General features: G+C 43.4%; 1 protein-coding gene across 4 annotated transcripts in view; it reads left to right on the top strand.

The window, feature by feature from the left end:
• The window catches only part of smtnb (smoothelin b), a 385,166-nt gene that overhangs the window by 257,421 nt on the left and 101,178 nt on the right, over nt 1-26,567 (top strand). For all 4 annotated transcript variants that reach the window (XM_070887930.1, XM_070887932.1, XM_070887931.1 and 1 more), the window contains one exon: nt 3,751-3,809. In XM_070887930.1, the coding sequence (XP_070744031.1) occupies nt 3,751-3,809 (59 nt within the window). The remainder of the gene's footprint in view (nt 1-3,750; nt 3,810-26,567) is intronic.

The raw sequence follows: 26,567 nt of genomic DNA, 5'->3' as shown, positions 1-26,567 counted from the left end.
TAAAGGAGATGGATTTAAACATGAGGATAAGAATTATAAATTTGAGGTGTTGGGCAAACCAAACCAATGTAGTAGCTCTTTCGTAACCTTCTCCTGTCCTAAACCTCCCTTGAACTCTCAGTTCCTCTGACTTATTGTGCATCCCTTTCACCTTTCACCCCACCATTGTAGACCATGCCTTTAGTTACCTAGACTCCACATTATTTTTAATCTCTCCTTTAACCCCTCTGCCTCTCTACCTCCTTCTCTTTTAGGACCATCTTTAAAACCCACTTCCGACCAATTAGGAGGTTACCCCTCCTAATCTCTCTTTCTTTGGCCCATTTTTTTGATTATGCCTCTGTGAAATGCTGTGGCATGTGTTTCTACTTTAAATGCTCTATATAAATGCAAGTGTTTCTTGATTATTGTGACTATTCCACTGAATATGTTCTTCTCAAATATAATTGTACTGAATGTAATAAAAGGTTCAAAGAGAGAGTCTAGCCACAAGATAATAGAATTGAATTGAATGGTTCAATGGGCACCAGCCGGCCTCCAATACCTTGCCAAATGGTCATCCCTAATGTGTGGGCTCAAAGAGGGCTCAAAGAATGAGCTGGCAAGGTATTCAACTGTGGAGGGATCACAACCAAACTCAATCCTGTCCTTGCACAACTAAGGTACGTAGGCACATATTTCATTAGGGGTTACCAGATAACAGTGAGGAGTGCAAATCCTGGCTGATTTCAAGTAGTTCAAGTCAGTTACATCAATTGTAGCCCCACTGCTGCTCTGGGCGAGATCAAGTAACTCAGTATAGACCACCCATTGAACCTGGGACCTCTTGTGTAGCGTAATGTTTCTTTACCACTGGGTCATTGGAAGAATGTCAAAGTCCACAATACACAGAGGCAGGCATCTTGCAAAAAATGGTAGGCTGGAACACAGTAGGGAGTCACATATCTTCCAGTAGTAAATATAGATCAAAATGGGAATGCAGTCATCTTAAATGGACACTGTCATGTGGTATGACATTTTACTGAATCTGGCAGTAATAACATCATGTAAGCAATCTTATGTTTGAAGTATTATATAAATAGGTACTCTCCAAGACAAGAACAGCACAATAGCTGCCTATCATTTTTGTCTCGCTACCACACACATGCAATGTTTTTGTGGCACAATGATGTGTTATCATGATTTGTGTTGCAATATTTGACCAGCAGAGAAAAAAGGTGTGCAAGACATTTTATTAAGACTGTGCCCATCAAAGCTTTAAATAAAATTTAAATGAAGACAAAAATAAGTTTGTTTTGGAGCTGTATAAAATAAAATTGCAATGATATTATTGGAATGAATTTGAGTTCGGTGGAATGAAGAAGTTAACATGCTCTCCACGGAATATTCAAAAGTGTTCAAAAAAAACAAAATGGCAAAAGTACATTAAAAAACTTTGTCCTTTAGTAGGTACAATGTTTGCCGCAGTGTTGATGAAAATTGAAGTCGGTTTTCAGAGCATGCTATTCCAGGTGCTGGGCATGTTTGAAAATTCTCTGACAAGGTGTTGCCTCTTTAAATGAAAATATAAAATGCTGGAAATCCACAACAGGTCATTCTTAAAATGACATCGTTTCATGATGGACCCTATGTAAAAATGTGCTGTGAAAAGGGTCCACTGAAATGTTAACTCATCTTTCTCTTTAGATAATGGTCAAACTGTTGTGTACATACATGGGGATCAGGCGGGAAAGTGGAGTTGAGGTCGAAGATCAGCCATGATCTTATTGAATGGCAGAGCAGCCTCGAAGGGCCGTATGGCCTACTCCTGTTCCTAATTCTTATGTTCTTATACTTCCAACATTTTTATTTATAATTAAGTTTTGCAGTATGCTTTAAATGTTTAGGTATTGTTATTTCAGTATCCTGTCCATCTTGTATCCGGTTCTATTTGTGTTTGATAGTGGAGCTCAGCCCAATTCTCTTCAACAACAAAGATTTTACAAACTGTTGATTAGATACAGTCAACTTTAGAAGTAGTTTACAGTAAATAAATATTCTCTAATTATATCTGACCTAAAATTTTACAGTGAAAAGCAATATAGCATAGCATCTCTTCAGCTACTGGTTTCTTGTATTAATTTGTTCCTTAAATAATTATATACCGAAGATAGAACAGCAAGGATATGCAGAACCAATCCGAACCTAGATTTTCTGCTGTGTCTGTGTACTTTACTACCTTAAATGGCAAGAAACATGTGAGATACTGACCAGAAGTGTAATGTGGTGCCATCGATTAAAATAAAAGGAATAGCGGAAACATGCTTGCAGGTGGATCAAGATCAGCAATTAAATAGTTTTAGATATACAATGTTCAGATGGAATAGGTAAGGAAAGAGGGCCAACAACATCAAACTGCATTTATATAGTGCTTTTAATATAGAAAATCATTCCAAGGCACTTCATAGAAGGGTAATTAGACAAAATTGACACTAAGCCAAAGAAGGAGTTATTAGGAAATGTGCCTAAAAGCTTGGTCAGAGAAGTAGGTTTTTAACAGGATCTTAAAGGTGGAGAGAGAAGTGAAGAATCAAAGAGGTTTAGGGAGGTAATACGAGAGCTTAGGGCCTAAACAGCTGAAGGCACAGCCACCAACAGTGGGGTAAAGAGAGGAGGGTTGCACAAGGTTAGAGTTCATAGAATGATGCAACTCAGAAGGAGGCCATTTGGCCCATTGTGCCCGTGCCGGCTCTTTGAAATAGCTATCCAATTAGCCCCACTACTCTGCTCTTTCCCAATAGCCCTGAATATGTTCCCCGTTCAAGTATTTGGGAGTTGGAAGAACATAGGGGCCGAAATTGGCCCTTTTTATAGCTCCGTCAGCACCTCCAGGGGGCGCTAACAGGGCGCAATGGAGTTTTCGCCCACAGGAGGGGGTATTAGTGCCTCTGGCGAAATTACCCTGGAGGTTTGGGAGGCTTTGTGCCCCGCGATTAGCTCCCCGGGCCGGCACACACCCGGCGATGACATCACCAGCGTGCACGCTGATCCCTCACTGCCCCGCGCCAAGCCCTTTGCACCCCGCTGGGACAATTGCCCGGCAGGCTGCAAGGCTGGCACGGGCCAATGTCAACGGCAGCTTCGTGGGCGCGAAGCAGGTGGTCATCCTCCGCCGGGGCACCCCTTAAAGGGTTTTATTTTGTCGGCCGACTCTTCTGCCGACCCGACAGTGGTAGCCCTCGTGCGACTGGGCCACCATCATGCAGCCGGGCACTCCATTTTGGGTGCGGTCAATCACATCCCTAGTGGCCCAGTAGCTGTCCTCTAAAGGACCTGCAGAGTGCGCAGCGGCCCTCCCCTTTAACTGAAGAGGAGGGGCGTTGTAGCATGTCAGCGCTACGCGGATAATCCGCATAGTGCTGGTGTCCTCAGCACGGCGCTGCCACTCCGGGAGCACCCCTCCAAGGAATCAGAGCGCCGGAGACTACGCTCCGCTTCCTTGGAGGGGCGCATGACCCAATTCCACCTTGGGGGGCGGGACCTCTGGGCCGGACGATAAAAGACCCAGCCCCAGAAGGTTACTGGCCTCAATCGGGGCGAGGGGCAATTTTGCCCCCATAGAGTCTACAATGATGTTTCTATATATTTGACGAATTAAAAAAACCCAGATATATTTGTTTAGCAATTCTCTGTTTTGATATAATTACAACATTTTAATCTGTACAATCCAAGATAATTTGTTTGATAATCATCCTTTTTCCTTTTTCTCAGAGCTGACATTTGGTTTGAGAGCTACACCATTCAGAATGTTGGGCCCCAGCAGCATGATGGTAAGTTTTGCACTAGTATCCCTGCTAAACTCATGTAGGATATGGTTCATCTTCGAGCTAAATCATAAATATTAAAAAACAAGATGAGGCCAGAATTGGCAGGGTATATTGGTTCATGCTGATGACTTCCCTCAGTAATCAGTTCTCAGTGTCAGCTGTGTCATTGTTGCGGGAGGACTCTAGTAGCGAAAGGTATTGGCTCAGGCTTGGTAACAGGTCACCTGGCTATCTTTGGTAGTGTGGAGACTCCCAAAAGAGATGAAGTGGGAGAAAAGAGCTTTTTTTTAAAGTACAAGTTAAATAAAAGTAAGAAAGATGTTCTCTGCTCCCTAATCTTCCTTACCCAGAATATGACTCGTTAAGAATTTAATTGATTTTAGGCAGGAAAAGGTTAAGACATTGGGGCCGAAATTGCACACCGCCTGAAACGAGGAGTACCTATCATTTTCGATGTGTTCTGGCTGCCCCAGTGCACTTTGGGCATTTTTTCCGAGCGGCTCGGAAGTGGCATCATCATGGGGGCGGAAGTGGGGGCAGGGTGGAGTGGCCATCACTAGCGGGGCAGAAGTGGGCCCGGGGCGGAGTAGACGAGGCTGTCATTCATCAGCGCCGCCAAGAGGGGGTGCCAGCCTGCCTGTTGGTGGCCCAGCCGAACCCACGGCCATAATTGTCGGCACAACCTGGCAGTCAGCCGACAAAAAAAAAATAACATGGGGCCACGGCAGTGTGCCCTTCCCTTTAAAGGCGGCCTGGCCGCCATGCCACAGAGAGTGTACCAACAGCAAAAGCTGTCGGGGGCACCATCCGGCAGCGGGGCCGCTCCCGTGGGGCAATTCCGGGAAAAGGGCAGTTTTCTGAGGGGCAATTTCGCGAAGGGGTTCCCACCAGTTGGTAAGGGGTCGGCGTGTGCACGCCGCGGTGGTAAAATGGGCAGAGCACTCCCGAACACCGCTCCAAAACTCATGAAACGCAATTTCCGAAATGGCGACCTCTCCACGGAGACTCGCCGGCCATTCCATGCCTCCCCGGCCATTCCATGCCTCCCCATGGCCGCCGCTTTCAGGCAGCCAGAGACCTTATCGGAAGGGGCAATCTCGACCCCACTGTGTTTATCTCTGGGAAAGGCTAGTCTGCAATAGATAAGTGTGAGTTATGAGGCAGTTACACAATGGAGGGATTCAGGGTGAGGTCATAAACTGGTAATGAACCTGTGTCTGTCATCTGAACCCCGACACTGTAGAAGAATATTGTCGCTTGCTCCTAAATGCACTTTTCCCAGAGTTTTGAAAAAAAAATAGATACATTAATGCTGGGCTGATCAAATGAATTCTTGTAACATCTGCGATTTATGACCATTTAACAAGTGCCAAAAATATAAGCATTTATTATATAAGCAATTGCTAAATATCCATCATGGAATTTGTGAAACATTGTTGCAAAATTACTGACTTGAGTGATTTAATGGGATGTTCCTTTTCTATGAATTGATAGCTTAAGTATTAGACACATGCATAAAATGTTACTAATTAAGCACATTTTGAATGTTACTATATCTTAAAGGTGTTCTTTGTCTTATTTTAATTTATACATTTTTAAATGACAGAATGTGGCAAAAGTTCTGGCCTCCCCAGGTCCGTACGGAGTTCCTAGGGACCCGGGAAGGCATCGGAAATGCCGGTTTCCAGCACGCACTGCACATTCGTTGGAAACCGGCATTTCCGATCTGTCAAGTTTCTAGCTTGACAGATGGCCGCATCTCGGGAGCGAGGACATTTGTAAGTGGAAATTTCCGATATTTACGCGTACAAATGTCCGCAAAAATCTTGCGCCTGAAAGAGCAGGCACATAGCCTACTTTTACAGGCGCTAGTGTTTTAAAAAACACAAAACATAGGAAAATAAAGTTATTAAAATATATTTTATCATTTAAAAACCCTCCGCACAATGGTAAGTTTATTTTAAAAAACGTTTTAAAAAATCAGGAAATTATTTTTTTTAAGACATTAATAACTTTAATTTAAATGAATGTAGTGTAATTATTTTCTATTTTTTATTAGTGTTTTGGGTGTTTGTGGTTGTGTTTTGGGCTCTATCACAATCAAGTTTAGGGCCCTGCGGAACTCCTATTACTATGATATTTTACCTAATTGGCTGCCAGAGCCGTGTGACTCCTGTGCACGCGTCGATGTGCATGCGCTGCAACTGGCAGTTTGGAGAGGCCTCAGCTTCGGAAAGTTGAACGTGGGCAGCAGCTTAAGGAGGTGCATATTTTTTCTCTAAACTGCTCGCGGGAAAGCCAAAGCGGAATTTCAGGGCCAATATTTTACCATTAACATTCTGGGGTTATTGTTAATATATTAAGTGATCTCGCATTGCTCAAAGACTGAAATTGCGAGGGAGTTAGCGGAGGCGCGAACACGGTAGCACCGCACCCTGCTGGTAGCGCCCCAAGCCGCTGTGCCTCTGGCGATGATTTCCCCATGGCGGAAATTTCCCAGCGACCCATGAGGACACCATAGGCGATGCCTGCGCCAACCTCACGAGTCACAAGCCGGGCCGGTGACCCATTGCGGGATGAACCTTAAAGGGGTAGTGCAAAGTGCCACGCCCCACCATCTTTTTTCCCGACTAATCAGTCGGGCCGTTCGCCACTCCTTTCTCGGGATCCGGGCCACCATCGTGCAGCCCGGCGCTCCGTTTTGATGGTGGACTACAGCCACGGCACCCCTTAGCCCTGGTGGCCCAGTTGAGGTCTTCAAATGGCCTGCAGAGTTCGCAGCATCCCTCCCCTTTAACGGAAGGGGAGAGGCGTTGAAACGCGCGCTGCGTAGGGCTGCCGAACCCGTCCGAGAAGTGTCCCCAAACCAGCCCCAAAGAGAAGTGGTGTGCGCGACATTGTGCTCCACTTCCGGTGAGGGGCGGTAACTGCAATTTTGTGACGGCTGCAGGATGTCCCGCCTCCCCTTGGTCACCGCCCCCTAATGGAGTGTTAGTGAATTTTGCCCCCCCATGTCTTTCCAGGCACTAGCGAATCTAGTAAGTTTATTTTGCTGTTGCTACAAGCTGTGTGAGACCTGCTCATTGGTAGCCATCTACTGACATGGCAAGTGAGCCCAGGTGGGCGGAGGAGACGCTTCGAGGGCACCCTCAAAGCCTCCTTGAAAAAGTGCAACATCCACACCAACACCTGGGAATCCCTGGCCCAAGACCGCTCAAAATGGAGGAGATGCATCCTAGAAGGCACCGCACATTTCGAGTCTCTTCGCCGGGAGCACGCGGAAGCCAAACACAAACAGCGGAAGGAGCGCACGACAACCCAAGCACCCCACCCACCCGTCCCTCCAACCACCGTCTGCCCCACCTGTGACAGAGACTGTAGGTCCCGCATTGGACTCTTCAGTCACCTGAGAACTCATTGTAATATGTTAGTCAGTCATCTTCGACTCCGAGTGACTGCCTAAGAAGAAGAAGAAGAAGAAGGTAGCCAGCTACACGAGCATGGCACACGAGCTTGCAAAATAGAGCTCTCTCTTAACCCACAACCCTACCCTGGCACTTATGGCAGTGGGGTCCTACCCTTACAATCTCTTTCTTCTCCTTCCCTGCAACAGAGTCACTATCCCTGTCTCTATGGTCTGCTCCTGCACCTATTTTCTATGTTTCTATACCTGTCAACAAGGTATCTTGTATCAACGAGGCCTTACCCAACAGGTCTCTCACCCTATCTCTTTTCCCTAGCTTGGTGATTTTACGTGGTCAATCTGTGCGTTTGTGTCTTTTTTTCCGCCTCCCTGGATTAGGGTCTCTCTGCATCCCCTTCCTAGACATTTCTCTCTTTTCTCCCTCCTCTTTGTCCATAGGGTCCCCCTTGAATACCTCCCTTTCTCAACAGGGTCTTGCTTTATTCTCTTCCTCCCCATTAAAGGATTTTAGGGTGGCATGGGGAGAAAATTGGTAATATGTAGACCCACAGTGATGTTGATGCAGATTAGATCCCGTTGCTGGTACTAGAACACTACGCAAATTTCATAGCCATTTTGGTTGCTTCTTTCCCTGTTGTGCTGCACCATGGATAATGCTGAGATAGACTTGCCCTAAGGCTCGACCTCAACCAGGAGCCAGTGTGTAAACTTACACACTCCACACCCAACCTATTACACGCTATTCTAATAGGGATTTTTTTCTTTTGGGGAAGGCAACAATAATTCTTTGAAGGATTAACTGCCTTTTTCATAGTTAGTCTGATTTAAATCGGGTTTGTAAATGAGCCAAGAACTGTCTGGAATCCAAGTGTTGCAGCCTGTGTGACTTACTTTTGTACTTTCTAAAATAAGCCTGAAGGTCATTCTCCTCTCCCCAAACAAAACACTCAGTTGATCCTATTGATTAAGATATTCACAAACTTAATAAAATAATTCTTCCAATGAACCAATGAATAAAGCTCCTACCTTGTGTGTAGCAAAGCAAAAAAGACCAGAAAGTGTGCAGTTCAATTCCAGATTGGTACTGGGGTTGCTCATCATCCTAGACAGCAGTTAAAGTGCTCCAATTGGCTAGAGCACCGTAGACTTTTGAAAATGTACTCTTCCATTGGCTTTGGGGAAAAAAGCTGACAGCGAAGTTGCATGATATTCGCTACCAAACCAGGGGTCTTGTTTCTGACCACTACCAAACAGGCATCCTGCTTCTGATTGCAATACAGTGAACAATTCTAGTGCATATGCACATTTGCATGCCGATGAGGCCAGGATTGATGTTGGCTGTGATGGCTTACATGGCCAAACAACCTGCTGACACTCAGGCCTAGCTTTCCACTACATCTTCCTGCCTCCCACCAAATGGGGTTCATCTCTGGGTAGTAGCAAAGCTTTTATCTGCCATGGAGATGCTCCACTGACCCTTGCTGAATTTCCAGCTTTGAGGTAATTATCATATTGGAGGTGGGCTTCCTAGTCTCCTCCTGTCAAAAAGAAAGCAGTTTTTCCACGGGCTTCCTCAGGTGGGGGGCAGAGGAGTGGTTGGTTGCTGCAGTGTGGGTATACTAGCAGGCTCCATGCTGCCTGCAAAACAGTATTTTTTGTTCCAAAAGATTCTCCTTCTCTTCTTTGGCTTGTGCAAGGCAGTACTCCCTGGGCATTTCCACAGATCCTAGCTGCTCAAAGGTTTCTGGTACCTGTTCCACCTACCGTTAAACATTTATGCCTGGACAAATTAGACAGCCCTTGTGGCCAGCGTCTAAACAGTGCAATTGGTGGGTAATTCTATTTGTCCGGGCTTTGTATGGGCGGGCTTTCTGTGCATCAGCAGAACAGGCCCCTTCAGCAATAAGGTGAAGACATGGCAAAGCTTTCCACCCCCCTGCTGTATGTCCAGGATCATACATAAAGAATGGATAGTTGGGTTGGGTATTAGAGGGTGGCCAAGTATTTCTGCATCACTACAAGTTAACACCTTCAGAGACGGGAGGAAAAATTGGCAAATTACAAGTCTTTTAAAGTAAAATAAGTTTATTTTTCTTTCTGTGAGTTTGAATGGAGCAGGACAGTAGTGTTTTCTGGATCATCCGTGAATTCTGTTGGATAAAAAAAAATTGCGTTTATGCAGCTTCTTACCATGCCATAAGAAACATCTCAAAACATAGGGCCCAAGTTTCCACAGGATAAAAAACGGGCGCCTCTCCGAGCTGGGCGCCCGTTTTTCACGTCTAAAACGGCGCCAGAAAAAAAGCGCGCTATTCTCGAGCGCTTTGCAGCTCCTTGTCTGTTTGGCGTGGCGCCCAGGGGGGCGGAGCCTACACTCGCGCCGATTTTGTACGTGGGAGGGGGTGGGTACTATTTAAATTAGTTTTTTTCCTGCCGGCAACGCTGCGCTTGCGCGTTGGAGCGTTCGCGCATGCTCAGTGTGAAAAAAAACATTGGCACTCGGCCATTTTTGTAGTTCTTTGTAGCTGTTTAATTTTTGAACATTTTTTAATAAAATCACATTGCCATCAGCACATCAGCACTGAGGCTACCCTTCTCACTGTCTCCTTCCCCTCCCTCCCCTCCGCGGCAACAAACGGCTCTCTCCTTCCCCTCCCTCCCCTCCCTCTACGGCAACAAGCCGCTGTCTCTTTCCCCTCCCTCCCCTCCGCGGCAACAAACCGCTGTCTCCTTCCCCTCCCTCCCCTCTCTCCACGGCAACAAGCCGCTGTCTCCTTCCTCTCCCTTCCCTCCCTCCACGGCAACAAGCCGCTGTCTCCTTCCCCTCCCTCCCCTCCCCGGCAACAAGCCGCTGTCTCCTTCCCCTCCCTTCCCTCCCTCCACGGCAACAAGCCGCTGTCTCCTTCCCCTCCCTTCCCTCCCTCCACGGCAACAAGCCGCTGTCTCCTTCCCCTCCCTCCCCTCCCCTCCACGGCAACAAGCCGCTGTCTCCTTCCCCTCCCTCCCCTCTCTCCACGGCAACAAGCCGCTGTCTCCTTCCCCTCCCTCCCCTCCCTCCACGGAAACAAGCCGCTGTCTCCTTCCCCTCTCTCCACGGCAACAAGCCGCTGTCTCCTTCCCCTCCCTCCCCTCCCTCCACGGCAACAAGCCGCTGTCTCCTTCCCCTCCCTCCCCTCTCTCCACGGCAACAAGCCGCTGTCTCCTTCCCCTCCCTCCCCTTCCTCCACGGCAACAAGCCGCTGTCTCCTTCCCCTCCCTCCCCTCTCCAAGGCAACAAGCCGCTGTCTCCTCCCCCTCCCTCCCCTCCCTCCACGGCAACAAGCCGCTGTCTCCTTCCCCTCCCTCCCCTCCCTCCACGGCAACAAGCCGCTGTCTCCTTCCCCTCCCTCCCCTCTACGGCAACAAGCCGCTGTCTCCTTCCCCTCCCTTCCCTCCCTCCACGGCAACAAGCCGCTGTCTCCTTCCCCTCCCTCCCCTCCACGGCAACAAGCCGCTGTCTCCTCCCCCTCCCTCTCCTCCGCGGCAACAAACCGCTGTCTCCTTCCCCTCCCTCACTCCTCTCCAAGGCAACAAGCCGCTGTCTCCTTCCCCTCCCTCCCCTCTCTCCACGGCAACAAGCCGCTGTCTCCTTCCCCTCCCTCCCCTCCACGGCAACAAGCCGCTGTCTCCTCCCCTTCCCTCCCCTCCGCGGCAACAAACCGCAGTCTCCTTCCCCTCCCTCCCTTCTCTCCACGGCAACAAGCCGCTGTCTCCTTCCCCTCCCTCTCCTCCCTCCACGGCAACAAGCCGCTGTCTCCTTCCCCTCCCTCCCCTCCCCTCCAAGGCAACAAGCCGCTGTCTCCTTCCCCTCCCTCCCCTCCACGGCAACAAGCCGCTGTCTCCTTCCCCTTCCTTCCCTCCCTCCACGGCAACAAGCCGCTGTCTCCTTCCCCTCCCTCTCCTCCACGGCAACAAGCCGCTGTCTCCTCCCCCTCCCTCCCCTCCGCGGCAACAAACCGCTGTCTCCTTCCCCTCCCTCCCTTCTCTCCACAGCAACAAGCCGCTGTCTCCTTCCCCTCCCTCCCCTCCCTCCACGGCAACAAGCCGCTGTCTCCTTCCCCTCCCTCCCCTCCCCTCCACGGCAACAAGCCGCTGTCTCCTTCCCCTCCCTCCCCTCTCCAAGGCAACAAGCCGCTGTCTCCTTCCCCTCCCTCCCCTCTCTCCACGGCAACAAGCCGCTGTCTCCTTCCCCTCCCTCCACGGCAACAAGCCGCTGTCTCCTTCCCCTCCCTCCCCTCTCTCTACGGCAACAAGCCGCTGTCTCCTTCCCCTCCCTCCCCTCCACAACAACAAACCGCTTTCTCCCTCCCCCCCTCTCCCACTCAGTGGCACGAACGGCTTTCTCCCCCCCCCCCCCCTCCCCCCTCCCGCTCAGCGGCACAAACGGCTGCAGCATTCTCCCTGCTGAAGCACTTTCACACAGATAGGAAGATGGTTTATTTAATCTTTTCTTTGCTTATAAATGTTTATTCAGGTTGGATTTATTTGTATAATATTTGTAGAAGTATAAATAAGGATTTATTGTAGAATTTAATGACTTCCCTTCCCCCCCCCCACCTCGTTCTGGACGCCTAATTTGTAACCTGCGCCTGATTTTTTAATGTGTAGAACAGGTTTTTTCAGTTCTACAAAAATCTTCACTTGCTCCATTCTACTTTAGTTTGTGGTACGTTTTCACTGTGGAAACTTTCAAATCAGGCGTCAGTGGCCGGACACGCCCCCTTTTGAAGAAAAAATTCTGTTCCAAAGTAGAACTGTTCTACCTGACTAGAACGGCAGAAAAAAAAATGTGGAGAATTGCGATTTCTAAGATAGTCCGTTCTCCACCAGTTGCTCCTAAAAATCAGGCGCAAATCATGTGGAAACTTGGGCCCATTATGCGCACAAATTGCTTTGAAATGCAGTGACTGTTATGTAGGCAAATACTTCAGCTACTTTGTGATCAACAAGATCGCACAAATACAATTAATGACCCGTTTATCTGTTTTTATTGATGTTGGCAAGGAGAGGATTATTGGCCAGCATACCAGGAAAGCTTTCTGCTCTTATTCAAGTAATGTTATTGGCTCTTTAATGTGCAGCTGAATCACAACACGCAGGGGACCTTGATTTAATATTGCATGCTTCAGTGCTGCATTGGAGTGTCAGTCTAGGGATCATTAGTTCTAATAAGGGTCAGATGTGTTCAACTGTGAAATGAAAGTGTACTCATTGAGCTGAAGGTTAGTTGGGGATTTATGGAATCGAACTAGTTCCAGTAAGCAGGTTACAACAAATAGAGCTTCTGACACCATCCCACTTCAGCTCATGATAATTCAAAACATACAACTTGTTGATTCAGCAATGTTAATGTAACTAAAGTAATCATATTGTACACCTGTGTGTAGCAGTAATACAAGTGGTTGCAGGCCGCAACCTGAAAATGAAATCATCCACATTTTATGAATGGTTGGAATTCAGCCCTGTTACTGTTGATTTCATAAATTAACAATTAAACAATTGCAATATTATCGTTGTTGAAAAACATTTTAGGTGATCAGTGGCAGATTGAATCCAGAAACTCAGTGACATGCTCCACTCTGCTTCATGTCTGTGGGTGTGTCTCTCTCACCTGTTCTCTCGTACATGCAGACAGACACTTTTTCTCTCTTCTGCATCAGGAATTGTTATGGAGCAAGTTCTAAGCCCAATCACTGAGGATGCAGTTCTTTCCATAGTGGAATAATCAGAATTGATATATTTTTTTAAATTTCAGGTACACAATGAAATATAAGAAGATTATTTTGTTAGATGCTTAATTTTGAAAAGGCTGCATGCAGCTCAGCTAACACACTACTTTCTGGCTGTCAGAATTTGACAGCAGCTGGTTTGATTGTTGAATTTCTTTGAAGATATAATCACCCAAATAGCACAAGTACATTAGCTATTAGATTGTTAAGTGTTTAAGTTTTAATATATATATTAGCTTTTGTTACTGTAAGAGTGCTGACTATTATAGCATTTCTTTACATAGGTACACAAATTATTGTAATTTCCACAATCCAAGTATGTGAAGTGTGATTTTTAAAATGGTCAGTGATATGATTGTTTAACTGTCACACTGCCTCAAAATCCTCATTTTAAAAAAACATTAAAATAACTTCCAAGATGGAAAATTGCTCCTTTTAACTGTCAGTCTCTTATTAATTTCTGAATTTAAGCAATCTGATTCTGTAACTTTGATATTACTTCCTAACTTATGCTGCACATTTATTTTCATGTGAATTATCTTCGGGTGGAATATTTCTGAAATGTAACTGGAATAGTTCATTGAGATTGGGATGAGAATTGCAAATTCAGCAATAAGATTGATCATATGTAGCAAAAATGTGAACCTATGGTACTTTAGAGTCCCATTGTTGGATTGATACACTATTCTCCACTGATTATTGGCCTGAATTTTTAATATTTTCTGATTAATACTTTATTAAAATGAGAACTAAACGTACATATTTTTTGTATATTATTTATCTAATTATATATTATCTAAAATCTGCATCTGCAGTGTGGTCCAATTGTTCCCTACCATTTAATCTTGTTTCACTTAAAGACGACTACATTTGGTCGACTTCCAACGCGCAACACTATGGGAGATCAACTAGTATACACATGAAATCTTTGAGGTGGCCTCCAGTCTTTTTGGGCTAGAGTTTCTCTAACCTGTTTTTCTGGTGCCCTCACCTGAGGTGCGCCGTTTTTGTCCGTCTCCAAGCGCACTGAAAAAGACGTCGGTATTCTGGCTGCTCCCCAGCCTCTTTGCGGTCGTGGCGCAGTGTGGCCCAATGGATTGGGGGCGGAGCCAGGTCCCGGCACTGAAAACAGTGCCGGGACCTTTGGACATGCTGCTACAGTTTGCGCGCATGTACAGTAGCTCCTGGCAGGCCGAATCTGTGAGTACGCGCTGCAGACTGTGTGGGAGGGGCCTGAAGCACGCTGTCTCTAGCCCTGCCCGAATGGGCTCCCTCATCGGCGGGCCCGCTGAGTTCCCTAAGGTAGGACTTCTATTTTTTATTTGTTACTTACTGATTGATTTTGGTGCTTTAGGTGTAGGGTTCTTTCTATTTTTTTATTTGTTATTTATTGATTGCTTATTACTTTGGTCTTGGTGCTTTAGGTGCAGGGTTACTTCTATTTTATTTGTTAATTAATTGCTTATTACTTGTGCTTTGTTTGGTGCTTGGTGGTGCTTTAAATGTAGTTACTTGCGCCGATTCCTTAACTCTAGGTAAGGTTTTTCTGTGCGGACAGAAGTGGCAACATTCGCTGGCCTAAGTTAGTTTGGAGCAACTATTTGCTGGCCACACACAGGGGTAAGTGGCTGGGAACGACCCCTTTTGAAAAAAAAAAGGAACTTAAAAAAAAAACCTAACTAACTCACTTACACTGGCGCAAATTAAATGGCCAGAATTGCAACTAAAAAGATAGTCCAGAAAAATCAAGTTGCTCCAAAAAAAAGGAGCAACTCCTGGGGAAACTTGGGCCCATTAAAACTAATGTTTGTGTTTGCTATTCTTTGTTCCTCCATAAGATGGCGTTGTATTTTTAAAAAATGAAAAGAAAACTTGCATTTCTATAGTGCCTTTCATGACCTCAAAGCGCGTCAAAATGCTTCACAGTCAATTCAGAGGTAGTCACTGTTGTAATGTAAGGATTACAACAGCCAATCAAGGTCTCCCTAACTACATTAAGAAAACTGACTAGATTATCTGTTTTATTGATGATGGTTGAGGGATTAAACCTGTGTGCTGGAGGGATTAAGTATAGATTTGCAACACTTGATAATCAGCACTGCAAGGTTAGGAGATATAAGTGATTGCTTGTTTGTGTAGTTAGTTCACCAGAGTCTAGTTGTCAGTTGAGCAGCTTGTCCGGCTGTAGTATTCTGGGTAATCTTGTTAACTTATTAAAATATTAGTGCTTCAATGCGGGACTGTGGGAATTCTGTCGTCTCTCAGATCTTGTGTTCCTCCAGTTCAGTGGAAGGTCGAAAGTTGGATTACAGCTTTTAATTAAAGGTGGACACAGGTAGGATACGGTTTTTAGCGCCTGTATATTTATAAACAACGGGAGTAGAAATTAACTAGTGTTGTGTGACCGGAGAGCTGTAGGATGATAATCCCACTGCAAATGGATTAGGAAATTTCAATCTTTCTGAATTTGTGGTTAATTGCCGACAGTGAGCGACTATAACCTTATTCACTAACTGAAAAGATGCTGAATTCTTAAATGTGCTAACGTTTTACGAACAGAAGTACAAGTCTGATTCAATTGTTTAATGTTTGAATTCTAAACTATCCCAATGAAGCTAAACCATCTCAATGAAGCTAAACCGTGTGGACGTGTCGTTTTTGAAAGTTTGATTTATTGGGTATCCATTTTAAGCAGGATTGTTTATCATTGTACAGGCATGAATTGATTGTTAACCTCAGATGCTCAGACTGTGCATTCTTCCTCCTGTTCATACAGATAATTATCCTGTAATGCTATTTCTCCCACCTCACCCCAAAACACTAACGCATACTGAAATCTCGTTTCACTGACACGGGTTTGCAATACTTACCCCATTCTTCACTTGGGAACCTGAACAATTCAATGACCTCCCACAGCTGACCCCGATCCTTTCCTCGCCTGAAATGCACACTGTCCAGAAGGAGTCAGTCAGGAGTAGAATTCCTGACTGATTCCCTCCCACAGCCTGGTAACACTGTGACCATTTGCAATGCTTTTTCTGGTTCATTGACTAAGATCAGCTTAACGCAATACAAACTGGAATTGAACTGGGATCTTACTGGGCTATAAGGTTCAGTACCACAAGTGGCATCCAATTAACCAAGCGAGCCACTGTGGCCCTACAATGCTATTTTAAAATTTAAGCCTCCCAATGAAGATACAAGTAAATTCAACGGTGTAATTTGACCAGAAAGAATATTAATATTCAATATGTGGTGTGCACATATAACACTTTGTTCTGTGAAAAAAAAATGACAAAATAAAATGCAGAGGATGACTTATCTGATGTAGAACTGACTGAACCACCTAACAGAAATTCCATCCCCCAGTCAGGATGAACATGCTACTTTAGAAAAGTTTTAAAAATGTAAGCTTAATTTGTTTGTGCTCCTCTGTATTATTTATTAGTGAGTTTTTATGTGTGTGCTATATCTGTTTGAGTATTATACAATTGTAGCACAAAGAGAGACTGGCACTTTCCTGCTTAAAGGAGATGTTAACAGATTGATTTACTTAGCACGATACTAAGCAGTTAATATAGACTTGATTGCATAGCCAGTTGGCAATAACCAGCTATATTTCATATTTTGGCAAACTCCAAAAATAATAGATTCTTCTTTGATGCAGAGTATGCTCTTTCCAGTAACATGCAGCAAATTTAAACCTGATATCACTGTAGCTCAAACCATGTAGTTAAATTACACCAATTAGACCTTGTGATAGAACAGCACAGTTCAGATCATGTGGTAGAACAGCATTTCAACTCAAATCATATAATTGGATTATGGGAAGCTGCCGTTTGCCAGCGCCATGACATCCAGCACTGACCAAGAAAATCAAAATAATGAAGTCAAATGACCTCGGCAAACTGTATTTATATGTATTACATAGAACACAGGCTGAGGTGTGCTGAGCACGTAACCCATCCAGGGGTTGAGGAGAAATTGAGCTTTGTCCTTGAAACTGTACACCAGCGTTATTCCTTTATATAACAGTCATAGTAACAGATGGCAGGATCCTGTGATCAAATCACATGGCTTGAACTGAAATGTTCTTGAGGCTTATCACCTCTGAATCCATTACTACCTTGTAAAATACTCTACCTATGTGTTATCCTGTAATGGGAGAGGTGCAATTCTGTGGTGGGAAAGGTTAAGGATATTTTTAAAGGTGTAAAATATTCCAACATTTTCAAATGTAATGGCCCAGATTTTGCTCACCCTTCAGCTCAGAATGTCCTTGTTCTGTAAGTTGCTGGAACTGCAAGCTAATAACGGTATGGCGAGGTTAATGGGGCATTTGGGATCTTCGTAAACAACATAACCAACAGTCTATCTCCTTAACCAAAGGATTGAGAAAGAAACAGAGGGACAACTGAGAAGGAGGGGGAGTTAGAGTCAAATCAGGTACGGGATGAGAAATAAAGAAGAAGGAACAATTTACTACCTGTAGGAATGAGACTCCACGGTTTAAATTGTTCCTTTTCTGGGCTGAAGCGGTTGATTGGCATTGACAAGAATATAAATTTATTCATTAAAAAAGTACTTGCACTGTTACGAACCAGCCCTAACTTTTTACATGGAGTTAAATTGGCAATTAATGTGCAAAGTTCTTAACCAGTTTGTAGTTTAGATAAAACTGTTGCGAGAAGTGTTGGGGGGAACAGAAATAGCTACAGGTACTTGTATTTGACACAAGGAGTTCTCCTGGAAATTGATTTTGAGTTTCATTTTGATTGCAACCAAAACATAATTTATTAATTTATTTTGCCAATCTTCGCTTCACCTCTCTGGAAGGCACTGACTCATCGTGGGGTGTAGTTCCAAGGACACCAGTTACCTCCAGTACCTTGCCAAAGTGGTTGTTCTTTATATGTGAGTCTAGACAGCGAGTGTTAGCAGGTTAACTGTCATGGGGTCATCACACGCAAGCCTCACCCAACATCCAAGCAAGTGCATTTTTTCGCAGGAGTCATTCGATAATAATCATGATCAGAAACACTGGCTGATTTTCCCCCTCCATAATTCAGGGACAATTAAGGTCAATTGTAATGTTTCAACTATCACAACTGCTGAGTTCAGATAAATCATCATGGACTATGGGTCAAAACTGAAAACTTCTGATTTGTATGGCTTAGCACTACACCAGGAAAAACTTCAGAGATCTAATGTGAGATAACTCATTTGAAACACGTTGATTTAAAAAAAAATCAAAGTATTAGGATGGCAGTATTGGTGGAAGATAGTGTTAGCATCTGGTCAAAAGTGTAACTGGTGATCAAAATAGACCTGTTATTGGATCAGATCAATAGACAGATAGCACAACCCATTGAAAATATTATACTTATAATTTGCTGGCAGAAAGTGCTACATAATTCATCACCTGGATGTACACTTAAAGTGCCGTAACCTACAGCGTTACAGACCAAGAGCTGGAAAGTGGGATTAGGCTGGGTAGCTCTTGGTCGGCCAGCACAGACACAATGGCTGAAATGGCCTCCTTCCGTGCTGTAAGTTTCTATGATTCTATGAAAACATTGTAAATCTGTGAGCTAAGTTCCCCCCAAAACTGCACTTTAGTGAATAGTGACTAACTAGAGATTGATTGATGCACCTTGTTTGTAAATAATGCCAGTGACACTGCAAGTATTCCTCCCCTCGTCTTAATTCCGGCTTGAGTAATACCACAGATAATTATGATTATACATTAAAGGGAAAAGGGCTTTGAATTCTGTCTGAGTTTGTAGTACAAAATCTGGCATACATAGCTGCTGTGAGTTTACCTTTAGATCAAATTTGAGCCATTCCTACTTAAGTTGAATCTGTAGCAGATGCTACAGTTTTTTTATTTTGCAAAAATGCTTTGCTCCCTTAACCCTGCTCCCAGTTTCCCTAAGCCAGGACGTGGAGATGTGAGTTTAGAACTAGGAGAAATGGAAACAAGAACAGTGTCAGCAGATTCAGTTTCAGTTTTAAAGCGCCATAAAGCCAGTGTAAGTGGGCTGTCATGTTTAAACTTCATCTTTGTGCAAAGATATCTCCCTTCCTAATAAAAGACAATTTCATCAATCCAGCATTTACTATGATTAGTGATGATGTTGATGTGTGCATTATCACATGATTCGTTCAGGTGACGAAGGCCACTATTCCCATTTCATCTCTTCTCAATATCAATTCTTCCCATTACAGCTTTTTAACATCCACTTGAACAGATAGACAGGATCTAATTTTATTGTCTCACCTGAAACACTGCACCTTTGACAATACAGCACTCCTTCAATACCACTCTGGATGTTGGCCTAGAAGTTCTGGTGTGTGGCTCAAACCCACATTCTTCTGACTTCGAGGTGACAGTGTTGTCAAGTGAGCCAAGTTGACGGTGGCCCGGATTTGTGGTCAGCGGCAAAGTTACGGTGCTTGCTGCTGACCTCGAAGAAAGCTGCCCACAAAGATCTAGCAATCTCTGTTGCATGGATTTCATCTTTCCTGATGCTAATTTCATTATGGCCTTACCTGTAGGAGATCTCCAGCATCCAGCAAGATGTCATCAAGCAGGCTAAGCAGCCAATCACATTGAAGAATTCTCAGTCAGCAAACCAGGAAGTAAAATGCACTGATTATCATTCACTTTTTAATAATTTTACAGAGAGCAAAATAAAGATTGAGACATACACATGAGTTTAAGGCAGAAGCTGAAATGTCAAACTTTAAAAAATATATATGATTTTTATTTTTAAAAATTTGGGGATTTTTATCATAATGGAGAAATTCGTCATTCAACAAATATAAAATTTGTTTTTCAGTGCCAGAGAGGCTGTTCAGCAGTAATTATGACTTAGTACAGCATTAAAAACCCAATTGCACCTCATTCAATAAGGCTTAACTTTCTATGTGTTTTTACAGCGTGAATAGTGTGGAAAAGTGGAAGTTCAGATCAATTCAGTGATTTTAATTGATTTCCATCTGCAAGGACTGCAACAGTGCACCCTGTGGAGGGATAGGGTATCGTTGACAGCAACTTCAGAATATCCGCATTTAAATGTGCATGTGCAGATTCCAGAAGTTGCTGGCAGTTTTCCAGAGTAATGATGGTGACTGCTGACAGTTTTGCCGTTGTTACAACCGTAAATTCTGGGCCAATGGGAACTGGTGTAAGGGTGGAGCAGTGTTGCGTGTAGTATCCAAGGGATCAATGATGGAATTCCTGCTATTTCTAATTTGCATTAATGATTTGCATTCAGCCGCCAAACTCAAGCGGTCAAATTTGGAAAAGATAACCAAACTAGGAATGCAGCCTGGGACTATAACATGAGTTGGATAAAATATGTAATCCAATGGATCAGTAGCAGATGAAATTTAATCATGCAACTGTAAAGTATTGCAAATAGAAGAAAAATGATTGGCATAACTTTCCATGAATAGTGTTCCATGATCACCCACCCCCTTCATAAGGCTTAGGGCCATGACACACTATCCATCAAGTCACTGAGCAAAGGAGCCCTTCTGACTAATGCACAGTTCGAGCTTTCTTATCTAAAATTCAAAAACTCTTTGAGAAAGAGAAATCTGTCAGAATTCCAATTCTTGATTGCTACTCAGTAGTCCCCTTTTAAAGTACATGTTTGTGGACATGTGTTGAGGATAGGATCAGTTTCATCTATGATGGCTCCCACAATAAATTAGCCCATCTATCGTCACTGTCAAGCTCACTCATGAAAGACATGCATATTGCTTATAAAACCGTAACTCGGTATGAATCATCTGTTCTACAAAGGAAGGGTAAGGGAAGAAAACTGGAGGAAAAAACACTGAGAAAATCAATTTGTTGGATATTAATGGTATTTGATAGAACATGTTGAGGCACAGAAAATTCTCACATTTTACCTATATATATTTAAATTAAAATGTGATTTTCCTCAAATTACCAATAAGATATGTGACCCCATTTACAAGCTCTCCCCCCCCCCCCCCAACTTTAATTCACATCCACCTATGGCAGGATACAGAATTCCATTCTTTAAAAAACTGGATGATCACTGTGCATCTTTGACACTGCTGAGTTTTTTTGGCAGAGGATGTTGACCTTGTTCTAAACTTTAAACTCCCACCTGTTTGCCCCGTAATTAGTAAAACGTTTTGCAGCACTGGTTTCCTCGGGAGTGAAAGAAGGCAGGTGGCAATGTTGAAAGATGCAGGACGTTCTGTGACTTCACACTGAGACACTGACACAAAGACAGGCTGCGAGACTGGTGTGTCACGTTGCACAGGCTGACATTAAAATATAATCCACAGTCTATATTACGAGGGGGAACTTCAGCAATCTGAGATCACTTGAAAACTTCTGACTATACAAAGGTATTGTAGCGATTTGTTTTTTACTGCTTTGTTAGGTTATGGATATATTTTTGCAGAAATCCTGATTTCTTCTCTGTCTAAAGTTTGAGCAACAGATTTTTCCAAAACCGCTGTATACAGTGACATGTGATTGTCAACAAAAAACATTTTTCTCCATGAAAAGTGATTATATTTTACATCAATTTAATATGCATATTTTGATGTAATATAATTAGAAATTCTTCACTCAATCTGTATTTGTTCAGTACCTCTTGGGAATGTTTTCAGTAGACTAATAGTCATTGCATTGTGCATTGTTTTGGAACTGAGACAAATTATGCGTTGCATGCAGTGGGATTTTTTTTCATGCAAGATTAATGCATAGGCTTTCAAATTAGGATCTCAGAACTGTAAAGGATCCACAAAGTGATCCCAGGGTCCTTGAGGTTGTCAGATTTCTGCCTGGCTGTCATCAGATTTCTGAATTCTGTGTTTCTCCAGGAAGTTCCTCAGCTTCTCTTGCTCCACCATCTTAACTTCAGCAAAGGTTTAACGTAAGCGGGGTTTCCGCCAAAGTTATGGCAGGAGAAGCCCCAAGGAAATTCCCAGAGTTTGTTTGCTGACTGGTACTCGTATCTAGAACTGGAAGCGTTCGTTGTTATTCCGCCTTTGAAACTGATGGCAACTGTGGGATTTGGCGCAGGCGCGTGCAGAAATCCTGAAGTTGCAGTCCGTAATTGACAGCTCCGACATAAGCTGCACTATGCGCCCCCTCCCCCCCAACAGATCTGGCAATCTGTAATCAGCTGACGAAAACTTCAGCTCTTCTGCAGAAAATACGGTTAAAATCCCCACTAAAGTTTAGACCCAAAGGGATTAGGTATAACTGGGGTTTTAACAGCGTTAATACTACTAAACAAATGTTAAGGCCTGGAAAACTAATTTTAATTATGTGCAGTGTGAAATGTATCCATTTTTAATAAAAATTAAACATTTTAAGAAATGTTACAAAAAAATGTTTTAAAATTATTTTTGTCCCTCTTTATTTCGGGTTTGCCTTTTCCCCAGTATACTTGTTGATTTGAATTGCAGGTTGGAAAACTCAAAATTCTCGACACAGTGATCATGAAAGCCTTGTGCGAAGCATACTTCAGGGCCAGCAGCAAACGCCTTCAATTTGCTGCTGACCACAAATTCTGTGCCAATATTTTCTGCAATGTTTTTTCCTTTGCATAGGTGATTATGTCTCGTGGAAATTGGGCTAAAGAATTTTGGTATCGTGTCAGTATTTGCAAGGGATCCCCAGAAGTGTTTTAATATTTTTAAGTTGTAAGTAGTTCCCAACAAAAGAAAGCTTAAAAACCACTGCATCAATGTGCTGGAAATGTAAACCAAACTATCTATAAGCTATCTAAAAGAGTAGTGGAAGGGCTTGAACAGTTACTTTGTTCTACCTCCTGCCATTTTTCTAGTGACTGTGTGCATAGGGACTTTAACAGTTGCTGCAGAAAATGAGTCAAATGCAAGTTCTTTAAATAGAAACATAGATACATAGAAAATAGGTGCAGGAGTAGGCCATTTTGCCCTTCGAGCCTGCCATCATTCAATGAGTTCATGGCTGAACATGCAACTTCAGTACCCCATTCCTGCTTTCTCGCCATACCCTTTGATTCCCCCTAGTAGTAAGGACTAAATCTAACTCCTTTTTGAATATATTTAGTGAATTGGCCTCAACAACTTTCTGTGATAGAGAATTCCACAGGTTCACCACTCTCTGGATGAAGAAGTTTCTCCTCATCTCTGTCCTAAATAGTTTACCCTTTATCCTTAAACTGTGATCCCTGGTTCTGGACTTCCCCAACATTGGGAACATTCTTCTCTGTTCAGAATAAATGAAAACTTCAACTCTGTTCTCAGCTGAGAAAGAGACCTGTTAAGAAAGACCTAGCTGTTTAACATTTCACAGTTAACTTCAAATGGGAGACCACTCTCCTTGTAGTGCCTGACAATGAGATATTAGCTGTGCTGCATTAAACGCCTGTGTTTGTATTTGATATAATTACCATCTCACAATGCAATAATGCAATATTACTATGTAAATGTTAGTGTTGACAGAGAGTACAGGCAGGGAGGTGTCTAATACCTTGAGCACTAAAGAGATTGAAATCAAAACCAAAGATGCTGGATATACACAGGTCTGCCAGTATCTAAGAGAGAAGACCATCTGGTTATCTGGTTAAAGATCCTTTGTCAGAACTTGGTCTTCCATGTGAAACATTAACCTGTCCGTCCTCTTTTCAGATGTAGATGAACCTGCTGTTTATTTCCAACATTTTTAGTTTATATTGGTAATGTTGTATGTTTGATAAGGAGGTACTTATTCACAGGACACGATCTACACTACATTTGATAGTAAAAACAAAACGTGAATGGATTTTATTATATCTCAACCAAGCCAGATCCAATGATTTCACCATCAACATCCCTTGCTATTCTGTCAATTTGCACAGTACTTCATTGGTTTTGTGTTGCTGATGAGGATTTTCCGATATTCAGTCACAGATGGAATTACACTCTGGGAGCTTTGCTTGGTTAATCTGGATTACTAGAATGCAGGGCTACACTTTGCTCGAATGTTCTCCAATTGAAGTAAACAAATAGCCATTTTATAATGTGATGGCTACAATAAACATACACTATTTTGAATTCTTTATTTTATCTGGATAACTTTGTGAGCTGCCTTAGTAATAATAATGGAATAAATCAAAGATAATGAGGAACTGAATTACCTAGATGCATAAATATTTTTTTTCGCACTAATCTCTCAGCCTCTCAAGTCATTGATTCCATGGGTACATTTCCCACAAGTGGCCATTCTTTGTTTTGAATTTAGATACTGAATTTTGCAGGGTATTCGGCAACATGAATCAAGGGATATGGGGATAGTGCTGGAAGATGGAGTTGAGGTAGAAGATCAGCCATGATCTCACTGAATGGTGGAGCAGGCTCAAGGGCCAAATGATCTACTCCTGCTCCTATTTTTTATGTTCTTATAACCATACACAATCTTCACCTGACAGCCAAAATTTCAAACTTCTAGTCGGGGGTCACTGTTGGGGATTAGGAGTAAAGATTTCTGCTCCCTAACCCAGTTCAGGGCAACTGTAGCATCCTTCCTCCCTCCTCAGCTGAGATCAGCTAGTTCAGTACAGATTGGGCTTTAAACCAGCGACCTTTCTACTGTATGGTTCAACTACTCAGTTCTTTAATCAACTGAGTCATAAGTCCCAAATGAGTACTGTGTTGATGTTTTGAGCACTGAAGTACAGCAGTGTATTAGATTCCCAGGGGGTGTCATAAGTTCTGCCCTCCACCAGGTCAGATTAATCGGTTCTCTGTTAGAATGGCGGAGATGCATTCGCTGAGAAGAGATCAGACTCAATTCAAGCCTGGCAAAGTACATAACATGTTGAGCAACATTGGAACCATCCCATACTCCTTTTACTGCACTATACAAAGGAATTCCAATGACAGACACTTTCAGTTCATTATGTGTTTCTGCATCTATTTTGGCATGAGAGCAACCTAGAGGTTGACCATGGCCGTATTGTAGAAAATAATTTTCTGGATTATATATGATAAAATAATGTCGCAGATGATTTTTGTAGAAACTTGCTGGGTCACAGGGAGGGAGGGGAGTCACAATTGTAATTTCCTAAATGGTGAGTTACTCAGCCTAGATTTTCTTTCAGGGGGAGGCATTGATGATGGGCCAGGCAATCTGGATGAATCAGCCACTCCTGCTCTTTATGGTAGAAAGTTATGGAGGGGCTTTTGGAAGAGGGCAATCATCAGGGCACCTGATCACTCTCTTGGAAATGGAAATAATGATACTACCTGTTTTTAAAAAGTTGCTGAAATTATGCTCTCTGATGGCTCTGTGTTAGTAAGTATACAACCTATTGTGGAACACAGCCATACAAACCAGGAAGCTTCCAGATTGGATCCCCTATCTGTTAGCTGGCTTCCGCTGTGGTGGTGGCGCTGCACTAGGCCTAGGTAAACATCAGCCGGCTTACATTCCCTGATAACTAGAATTTATGGCTGTTGGGTGAGGACAGGATGGAGCACAACCATGATGTCACCACAGAGGAAGAGCTTGCCAATACTTACTGCAAATGAAGTGTAGTCAGTTGGGTGAAATATTGCAGCTAGATTCATTTCTCCTAAGACATGGATGAGTGAAAGTACTAACATTAATTACACTGATTGAATACTGAGGGATATTGTCATATTATCATTGTACATAGGATTACATGGGATATATGACACAGAAACAGGCCATTTGGCTCAACCAGTCCATGCCAGCGTTTATGCACCATTCGAGCATCCTCCTGTCTTTCCTCGTCTAATTCTATCAGTATAACCTTCTATTCCCTTCTCCCTCATATGCGTGTCTAGCCTCCCCTTAAATGTCTCTATACTATTTGCTTCAACCACTCCCTGTGGTAGCAATTTCCACATACTCACCAGTCTTGGTGAAGAAGTTTCTTCTGAATTCTCCATTGGATTTCTTGGTGACTATCTTATATTGATGGCCTTTAGTTATGCTCTTCCCCACAAGTGGAAACATTCTCTCTATATCCATTCTGCCAAAACCTTTCATTATTTTAAAGACCTCTATTAGGTCACCCCTCAGCCTTTTTTCAAGAAGCCTGTTCATCCTTTCCTGATATGTATACCTTCGCATTTCTGGTATCCATCCTTGTAAATCTTCCTCTGCACCCTCTCCAGTGCCTTTATATCCTTTCTATAATATGGCAACCAGAACTGTACGCAGTACTCTTAAATGTGATCTAACCAAGGTTCGATAAGGTTTACCATAACTTTCTTACTTTTCAATTCTATACCTCCAGAAACAAACTCTAGTGCTTGGTTTGCTTTTTTTTACAGCCTTGCTAACCTGTATCGCAACTTTTAGTGATTTGTGTATTTGTACTCTGAGATCCCTTTGTTCCTCTACCCCACCTAGACTCGCACCCTCCAAGTGATAAGTGACTTCCCTATTCTTCCTACCAAAATTTAATTACTCACATTTATCTGTGTTGAACTTCATTTGCTATTTGTAGAATAATACACTTTCATGTTTATTATGAGGTGGTTGGTTTACGTTCCTAGGCCTAAGTTATACAGCTT

Source organism: Pristiophorus japonicus, chromosome 8 (assembly GCF_044704955.1).
Source record: "Pristiophorus japonicus isolate sPriJap1 chromosome 8, sPriJap1.hap1, whole genome shotgun sequence".
Classification (NCBI taxonomy): Eukaryota; Metazoa; Chordata; class Chondrichthyes; family Pristiophoridae; genus Pristiophorus; species Pristiophorus japonicus.
This window is presented reverse-complemented; position numbering and strand designations above follow the sequence as displayed.